The 10271-nt window shown below is 45.2% G+C and overlaps 1 protein-coding gene across 1 annotated transcript in view; it reads left to right on the top strand.

The window, feature by feature from the left end:
• LOC119323089 (mucin-5AC-like) overlaps positions 1-477 on the top strand; it is a 7196-nt gene extending 6719 nt beyond the window's left edge. Inside the window, exon 7 of the mRNA XM_037596664.1 lies at positions 1-477. Within this exon, the coding sequence (XP_037452561.1) occupies positions 1-298 (298 nt within the window). The 3' untranslated portion in view covers positions 299-477.
• The last annotated feature ends 9794 nt before the right edge of the window (positions 478-10271 follow it).

Genomic DNA, 10271 nt, shown 5'->3' on the forward strand with positions numbered 1-10271 from the left:
CACTGCAACACCACTAGTCAGGAACACGGCTCCCGGCACTGCAACACCACCGGCCAGGAACTTGCTCACCGGCACAGGAACACCACCGGCCAGGAACTCGCTCACCGGCACAGTTACACCACCGGCCAGGAACTTGCTCACCGGCACAGGAACACCACCAGCCAGGAATGCGGCTCCTGTCACCGGAGCACCACCAGCCAGGAACTTGCTTACCGTCACCGGAACACCACCAGCCATTCGCCAACATAACCCAGCGGTGAATGGGGCTAGCAAGGGGAATCTGCCGGCCAGCCAATAGCCAGGCTAATGACATGGTAAATGCTGTAATAATGCTCCTAGGGATAATGTGAATAGGGTGTCACACCCGTAGAGTAGACATCATTATTTTTGTTTTTTTCTCTCCCCCCGTGTATGCTCCCTTATTTTCTGAACCAAGTTGCTGAGGAACACAGTAGGTTTGATTGGTCTTATCTTTCATAGTACCACTAGTAGTAGGCAGAACCCAATTGTTAGGGGCACTGAATCTCGGTGTGCGATCGCAATTGCCTTTTCTTGTAGGATCTGCGTCGTCGTATCAGTGTGGCTGTGAGGATTGACGATGGCGCGTCAGGTCGTTCCGTTCCATCTGCATTGCGGTGCTCCGAAAGTGTGGTTGTTAGATTTCCTCAAGTGCATGAGTTGGCTGTTGGATGAGGTCTTGTTGGTGACAGAAGATGTGTATGACTGTATATATGGTGGTTGCAGCCTGGACCATCAGGTACTGAATCTGTTGACAATTTGTCACCTTTGAGTGTGCCATTCAATTTGGTCTCGTCATGGCTTGCGTGCCCGTGGACTGCATGGGCAGCGCGGTGGAACGCGTTGCGCCCCTCGAAGACATGGACGGCGATCAGTGAGCCGTCTGCCTCCGGCCTTGTGCACGGGCTAACAAGCCAGGCCAGTAGCTACGGAACAGTTTAGAACAATCAAGGCTTCAAAATTCACAACCCATAAGCAGTAAAATAACACCACAAACTTCTCATATCTCTGGCACTCCAAAAGCCACAATCCAGAACCGGTAAAACAACGATACTATCATTCCAAGTCTCATCTCTCTCGCTCTCTTCACGTCTCTTCTTGCCTAACAGAAATGAGAAAAAAGAAAAGGGCCAACAAGGCCTTAAACACACTCACAACCAACAGCAAGACCTTAAACACACTCACAACCAAGAGAAAAACGAAAGGAACTGAAATCCACAGCTAAGCATGCATATCAGTGTGTGCATGAATAGGCAGAGCAAACTTAAACACCAGTGGCTGGAGCACTTGCAGCAGCATCGTCGGGCCTGTCGATGATCCCGATGTGGGTGAGCAAGGCCCAGAGGAGCGTGATCAGCTCGCCGCCCCGGTCGATGGCCCGCAGGTGCCCTTTGAGGTTGTCCGACGGAGCCAGGTAAAGGATCATCTCCGACCAAAACCCAGCCAGCAACTCCCACAACATCTCCTCGCCTCCGGTCAGGTCCCCAAGTTGCCTTGCTAGCTTGGCGGCATCCTTGAGCACCTCACGATTCTGTGTAGCACCCAACAACTCGATCAATTGACGGTACCCCGCTTCCGGCGTCAAGGATGACACCTCAATGCCGCCGCCGCCGCAACCGGTGAGGGCTCGCTCGGCGTCTTTCTTAACTTTCTTGTAGAGGTGCTTGCTCCATGTATTATCATTAGGAAGTAGCTCGGGGCAGAATGCCACTAGATACGCGCAATAGCACGACAGGTGAGTGGCGGCGATCTTCTTCTCATAAACAACAGAAGAAGGCCGACCATCTTGTTGGTGATGTGGGTGCCTCACCTCAAGGATGGTGGTGGCGATGTGCCACACAAGTATGGTGTCAGATGTACCTTCGTTGTTGTTGCAGGCCTAGAGTAAGTTTCTGCCAACTTGGCTCTAGCGCAGGGACGTTGTGCCTTTGCTTAGGCTAGCTCCATTTCTTAGGGCGTTGATGATGCAAGCCTTCACTTCTGATGGTACCATGCCATTATTCCTCCTCTTTCGGCCCAGCAAGTGAAGAAGGCAGCCAGGTAAGAGAAGTTGGTGAAGTTGCCTTCGGTGAAGCACCAACAACGAGGTTTGTCTCATATTGTCGTTCCAATGCCTTTGCAACATGTTGCATCTGCATCGCAACAAAAAGCCAACCCATTTCGGGACGATAGGAGAGAGCTTCAAGGAGACACGGTGCACACATCGACAGGTGAGGATTACTTTGGTCCAGCTAGAGCACATGTGGGAAGCAATATCCCTCGCCTCAGCAACCACCACAAACACAAGGAGTAACAGTAGTGGTACTAGATCAAAATACAAACTGCCAAAATATTGGCTTCTATTGGGGCTATTCAACGTTCCATGACGACAAGCGTAAACGCACCAAACTGTGTGCATCCGGTAACGACTCCAAAAAGCACTCCCATGAGGTAGGACCTCAGACTTCACCACTAAAGGTTTCCGAGTAGGAGCAGCATTGTTGTACATCACAGGGATGACATCCATCCCAGAAAATAAGCAGTAACTGATGGTCAAGAGTGAGATAACCATGCTAAATATAGTCAGCCGGCTACCCGAGTATGAGACTGGGAGTGGTGAATCGTAATAATCATGAAGAAAAGAAAGCTCATTTGCAACCATCCTAAACGACCTTTCATGTCCACCATCCTTTAGCAACACACTTCTGCAAAATTTGAGGGTCTCGATAGAGATCACACCAGTGAGTTTGTACCTTGCAAATCGACACCTTAGCAACTTAAACAATGCAAATGACAGACATGTATCTTTCAGTTGCGGTATTGGCACCAGAAGCATGTTGTCTAATTTCCAAACTCTGTCAATGGTCACCAAGCTGCCTCCGTGAATTCCCTCCAAGTTGTTTCTGAACATGTAACCATGAGGTTGCTTCTCTACTTGTTGTTCGTCCTCACCCATAACTATGAGTGGAGGAGGCACATTTACAACCTCCTCATTTGTCGGCATTGGCTCGCCATTTTGACCACTTCCTTCTCGCAGTTGCTGCATATATCCAATAACAAGACGAGGATTGCGCCCCAGTGCAAAGGATTTCCGGGCCTTTATGAATGCATAACATTTTAATGCCATTTTGGCATGAATAAGAGCAAAATGTGTGGATATTCTGAGATAATTAAGAGGTGTGGTCTCTCCCATGGGAATAACATGGGTGTTGACAACTAGGTAAACAATCCAAATTCCTTGAATGAGAAGTTCGAAAGGGGGACGTATGCTTCGATCCTCTCTATCATCAGTAGCAACTATAGGGCTTGTATTGATAGCAGAAATCAAAACAAGGCAGGTGGATACTATGACCATGTATGTGTGAAAGAAGTTTGCGAGGCAGCTGCCAACAATTGGACTGAGAGGGACTCTAAAAAGACCGCCGGTTGATCCAGTGGCGGAGAGCACATAAGATATGATGGGTAGAAATAAGGTGGTTGCCCCCAGCAAGAGATAGCGGGTGAATCCATAGTGACGATAACGGTGGCCATAGGCGCCTATTCCGACTATGAGTCCTGCAAGGATGGCGTTGACGAGCATCATTGCCCCCACTCGCCAGAGCTGTCCTGTAACATACTCGAATAACTCATCATCTATTCCTTCGGGGCAGTAATCGAACGTACATTGCTTCAATACTGAAGTATCCTTGCAGCACACTGTTTGTACATTGGACCAGCTGGTAGAATTATCCGCCATGAGCTGATGACCAAATTTAAACATAAGTTATAATTTTTTGTGCGAGTAAACATCAGTATAAATTATTAGCACGATAAAAAAAATCTGATCTTGAAAGCAACTACTGTCACAAATGCTATTAAAAATGACACTCTAACGGCGGAGACAGATGCGCAATTAAGTTGGAAATGAATAAGAAAACCATCAAAACTGGAATCAAAACGGTGTGCGGCTTTCTACTGGTTGATTAATACTATAAGTCAGTCGAGGACTGTACCTTGTTTTCGTAGGGGCGATCACGCGAAGATGTCAATACAGGCCGCCTGGTCTTGTTTGATTATTCTTCGTCAGTATCTGCAAGCCATGGATCGGAGGACATGCATGGAACCAGTACCAGTGTATATAGGAGTAGAAACTACAAAGTTCACAATCACATTTGTGATGGCCCCACACGGCCAGCCTTACTATGCAATAAGAGATGTTTATCTTTTCTTTTTCCCTTTTCCTTTCTTTCTTTGGAATATGTTGCTTTCGTTTTCATCTTTTCCTTCCTTTTGTAACTATAATATGTTACTTTCTCCTTCCTTTGTCACAAAGCACCATGCATCTTGTCTTTAATCGGATGATTTGCCGTTAGATCTTTCACGTGCGTGCTTGATTACCACATCGACCATGCATGGTCCGGAACATGTTCCTTGCTTCTGGGAGTCCCCTAGCCAGCTGCACACGGGCCACTGCTTTGCACAGCAGAACAGATGTGCAGTGTCCTGTGTTCGTTCGGGGAGAAATGTCGGCGGAAGATGATAGACCATCCCACGGGTCTCCACCTCTCACCGGCAACATATTTGGAATCTGGATCGGAAGCCACGTATGTTGGAATGCCATGGCCGGTGACAAGTGACCACAGAGCACGTGAGACACCGACGCAGTATGCAAAGATGTTACCCCCTCCGTTTGTACTAAATCAGCGACAAGTAAAATGGAACGGAGGGAGTAGTTGTCTACCTGCGATCCGGCCTTGTTCGTCGTCAGGGACAAAGCTAGAAAAAAAAGTTTTAATGGGGTCATGTCTATGACAGTGGGGTCATCCTGTATAAATGAGTGATGATTAGTACTAAATTAATGAAGCCCCATTCCTTACAAGGCAGCTCCGTCCCTGTTCGTCGTGGCACACAGAGTCGAGGTGCCCACAGCAGGTCTCAATACTGAATGTTGTTATAAAATTTGCTGCAACCAGTGCTTTGCATACTGCTGCAACTCTGCAAAAGCCCAAGTTTTAGTTAGTTGAGATCCGGTGTTATACTCATGAAAATTTGTCAAATGTGTCACACGAACACTAATCACACATTAAAAACATGTGCCTTGATGTCATTACCCTCCCAGTACAATGATCTCCATTTCTGCAAGCACGGAAATATATCAATGCTAGCCATAGGCCGTACAACGGTGAAAAGGTAACACACACACACACACCTGGGCCTGGGCCAGCACTTCTCCAAGTTCAGTGGAACGCCAAATAGAAACAGTATTGCATTTGCATTATTGAGTGTTGACAGCGAGAAGAGCCGTAACTTCTCGAAGATAAAAAAAAGGGACAAAAAAACCTTGGGACATCATCGCTACAATATACTCCCTCCGTTCCTAAATATAGGTCTTTGTAGAGATTTCAACAAGTGACTACATACGGAGCAAAATGAGTGAATCTACACTCTAAAATATGTCTATATGCATCGTATGTGGTAGTCCATTTGAAATCTCTAAAAGATTTATATTTGGGAATGGAGGGAGTATATATCGAAAGCATCAGCTTTATGCTTCTGTATTATCACCTCGGAACTCAGACCAACCTAATGCATTTTGATCTCCTGCACTGGTGTAGCTGCATGGTCGGAGTGGCGAGTATTAGATGTGCCAGATGAGATCCCTATCTCGGCTTTGCGGAGAGGGCAGAGTGCACTGATCTTGAGCCATTTATCGATGTGTTCCTTTTGGAAACAGATTGTGCAGGGAAGTTCACGAAGCTCGTCGTTGTGCGCAGGAAATCTATCTATTCCTATAAAAATCTCAGTTGGTGATGATGGTGTGTCTGCCTCTGAACAACGTGAGCCGTTCGATCTACCTGGAACCAACGGCTGAGATGTGTGTGCATAGAGACATGGCCTTGTCACCGGAGGTAGCAGATATTTACCCACTGAAGATGATATAGACCTAGGGTAGGGTCATAGGCCTGACCTATACGCCCTACCCAAGGTCACTACCCTAGAAGCAAAGGCACCCAAGAGACAACATGGAGTACCAATTGAAGGTGTCGAGTGCAATCCACTCGACCAGTCATATCATTCGGGTACCCCTCCCTCCTGATATCACTCGACCATACAAGAAACCACTCGACCTATTGAAGACCATGAGTCACTCAGGACAGCAACGGTCAGGCGTTCACTCCGTAGTCTTTAAGAGCATTAATAACACTTTATAGCTGGCGTTATCAGTAACGCCCTATCTTTATGTACATTGAACCCCTGTAACGGAGGTGGGCTGGGTCCTAGTGCACTCTATATAAGCCACCCCCTCCTCTGGGACAAGGGTTCACACCCCCTGTAACATATATTCCCATATTTCCAGTCGACCGCCTCAGGGCACCGAGACATAGGGCTTTTACCTCCTTCGAGAGGGGCCTGAACTTGTAAACACTTGCGTACAATCTCACCATAGCTAGGACCTTGCCTCCTCATACCTATCCCATATACTTACTGTCAGACTTTGTACCATGACAGTTGGTGCCCACCTTGGGGCAAAGCGTCTTAGCGACTTTCGGCGAGGTTGCATTTTCTTCAATCTTCATCAACATGGTTTCCGGCGGCGGTTTGATCATGGGCCGCGAGTTCCGACTCAGCACGCTCACTTTCGTCGCCGACGACTCCGCCTGGCTCCAGGAAGCCCCCCTTGACGCCGATGCCCTCCCGATCCGTGGTTCGTCACACTTTCACGCGAGTGCCTGCAGAGTCCTCCTTTGGCAGCCGTCGACTCCGTATCAATCGGTCCTCGCGTCGTCGTCTCACTCTGCTGGACGCCGCCGCAAGCGATCTGGTCAATCGCGGCTCCAGCGGTGGGTGAAGCACGCGGTGGCCCGTCAAGCGTTCACCCCCCAAGTCGTGCCAATCGAGCCCGACGTATTTCGCTATGGTTCAGTCGACTGATTTCACAGACACCTTTTCCGAGAGCGGGAGTTGTGACCTGATACGTCTCCGTCATATCTACTTTTCCAAACACTTCTGCCCATGTTTTGGACTCTAACTTGCATGATTTGAATGGAACTAACCCGGACTGACGCTGTTTTCAGCAGAACTGCCATGGTGTTATTTTTGTGCAGAAATAAAAGTTCTCGGAATGACCTGAAAATCCACATAGCAACTTTTTGGATTTAATAAAAAATATTGGCGAAAGAATCAACGTCAGGGGGCCCACACCCTGTCCACGAGGGTGGGGACGCCCCCCTGCCTCATGGGCCCCCTGAAGCTCCACCGACCTCAACTCCATATATTCACGTTCGGAGAGAAAAAAATAAGAGAGAAGGATTCATCACGTATTATGATACGGAGCCGCCGCCAAGCCCTAAACTCTCTTGGGAGGGCTGATCTGGAGTCCATTCGGGGCTCCGGAGAGGGGAATCCGTCGCCGTCATCATCATCAACCATCCTCCATCACCAATTTCATGATGCTCACCGCCGTGCGTGAGTAATTCCATCGTAGGCTTGCTGGACGGTGATGGGTTGGATGAGATTTACCATGTAATTAAGTTAGTTTTGTTAGGGTTTGATCCCTAGTATCCACTATGTTTTGAGATTGATGTTGCTATGACTTTGCTATGCATAATGCTTGTCACTAGGGCCCGAGTGCCATGATTTCAGATCTGAACCTATTATGTTTTCATGAATATATGTGAGTTCTTGATCCTATCTTGCAAGTCTATAGTCACATATTATGTGTTATGATCCGTTAACCCCGAAGTGACAATAATTGGGATACTTACCGGTGATGACCGTAGTTTGAGGAGTTCATGTATTCACTAAGTGTTAATGCTTTGGTCCGGTACTCTATTAAAAGGAGGCCTTAATATCCCTTAGTTTCCAATAAGACCCCGCTGCCACAGGAGGGTAGGACAAAAGATGTCATGCAAGTTCTTTTCCATAAGCACGTATGACTATATTCGGAATACATGCCTACATTACATTGATGAACTGGAGCTAGTTCTTTGTCACCCTATGTTATAACTATTATATGAGGAATCACATCCGACATAATTATCCATCACTTATCCAATGCCTACAAGCTTTTCACATATTGATCTTTGCTTAGTTACTTTACCGTTGCCACTGTTACAATTACTACAAAAGTGCTACTGTTACTTTTGCTACTATTACCGTTACTTCCATACTACTTTGCTACTAAATACTTTGCTGCAGATACTAAGTTATCCAGGTGTGGTTGAATTGACAACTCAACTGCTAATACTTGAGAATATTCTTTGGCTCCCCTTGTGTCGAATCAATAAATTTGGGTTGAATACTCTACCCTCGAAAACTGTTGCGATCCCCTATACTTGTGGGTTATCAAGACTATTTTTGGGCGCCGTTGCCGGGGAGCATAGCTCTATTCTTTGAGTCACTTGGGATTTATATCTGCTGATCACTACGAGGAACTTGAAAGACGAAAGAACTGAGATTTATCCCTCAACTACGAGGGGAGGTAAGGAACTGCCATCTAGCTCTACACTTGATTCTCCTTCTGTTATGAGTAAACTTGGGACACCTAAACTTGCTTCTGCTATTAATTCTGATATGTCGCATGTCATTGGTGATGCCACTTCTGCTATGCATGATACTTATGATGAAACTACTTCTATGCTTGATACTACTGTGCCATTAGGTGAATTTCTTGATGAACAACTTGCTAGGGCTAGAGAGAATGAAATTATTGAAACTGATAATATTGATGAAAGTGATGATGAAGATTCTCCCCCTAGATATGAATTGCTTGTTGTGCCTGAGGGTTATGTTATGGATGAGGAAACTACTAGAGATTTTCTTGCTTGCAATGATAGATCTGATCTTAAGAAATTATTAGCTAAGCTGAAACAAAAGTCTCTGAATGCTAGAATGAAATATGACCCTGCTTTTAATACTTCACCTATCTGTGTTATTGATAAGGATTATGATTTCTCTATCGATCCTGAGATAATTACTTTGGTTGAATCTGATCCTTTTTATGGCAATGAATCTGAAACTGTTGTGGCACATATTACTAAATTGAATGATATGGCCACCCTGTTCACTAATGATGAGAAATCTCGCTACTACTATATCCTTAAGATTTTCCCGTTCTCATTAAAGGGTGATGCTAAAACTTGGTTTAATTCTCTTGATCCTGGTTGTGTGCGTAGTCCCCGGGATATGATTTATTACTTCTCTGCTAAATATTTCCCCGCTCATAAGAAACAAGCTGCCTTGAGGGAAATATATAATGTTGTGCAAATTGAAGAAGAGAGTCTCCCACAAGCTTGGGGGAGGCTTCTCCGATTACTTAATGCTTTGCCTGATCATCCTCTTAAGAAAAATGAAATACTTGATATCTTTTATAATGGACTAACCGATGTTTCCAGAGACCACCTGGATAGTTGTGCTGGTTGTGTTTTCAGGGAAAGAACTGTTGATTAAGCTGAATTGCTATTGAATAATATGTTGACTAATGAAAACAATTGGACACTTCCTGAGCCAACTCCTAAGCCAACTCCGAAGAAAAGAGGTGTTCTATTTCTCAGTCCTGAAGATATGCAAGAGGCAAAGAAATCTATGAAAGAGAAAGGTATTAAAGCTGAAGATGTTAAGAATTTACCTCCTGTTGAAGAAATACATGGCCTTAATATACCTCCTATTGAAGAAATGCATGGTCTTGATAACCCAACACAAGTAGTAAACATAAATTATCTCTATAGATATGATAAAGTTGAAATCCCGTCTACTAAGTTTGCTAGCCAATGCTTAGAGGAGTTTGATGACTTTATGGTTAAACAAGAAAACTTCAATGCTTATGTTGGTAGACAATTGAAAGTAATACTTATATGATTGGACACTTGAGTGATTTTATGGGTAGAGTTAAAGGTGAACTTAAACTCATTAGTAAACATGCTTATACGGTTACCACCCAAGTAGAACAAGTGCTTAAGGCTCAGAATGATTTTCTCAATGAATTAAATAATAATAAACATGACTTTGCTGTTAGAGTAGCAACTAGAATGGGTAAAATGACTCAGGAACCTTTGTATCCTGAGGGCCACCCTAAGAGAATTGAGCAAGATTCTTAGAGAAATAATGTAGATGCACCTAGTATTTCTAAAGGGAAGAATAAAAATGATAGGACTTTGCATGCTTCTAGTGAACCTATTGTTGACACACCTGAGAATCCCAATGATATTTCTATTTCTGATGCTGAGACACAATCTGGTGATGAACATGAACCTAGTGATAATATTAATAATAATGTTCATGCTGATGCTCAACCT

This window comes from Triticum dicoccoides, chromosome 6B, assembly GCF_002162155.2.
Source record: "Triticum dicoccoides isolate Atlit2015 ecotype Zavitan chromosome 6B, WEW_v2.0, whole genome shotgun sequence".
Lineage (NCBI taxonomy): Eukaryota > Viridiplantae > Streptophyta > Magnoliopsida > Poales > Poaceae > Triticum > Triticum dicoccoides.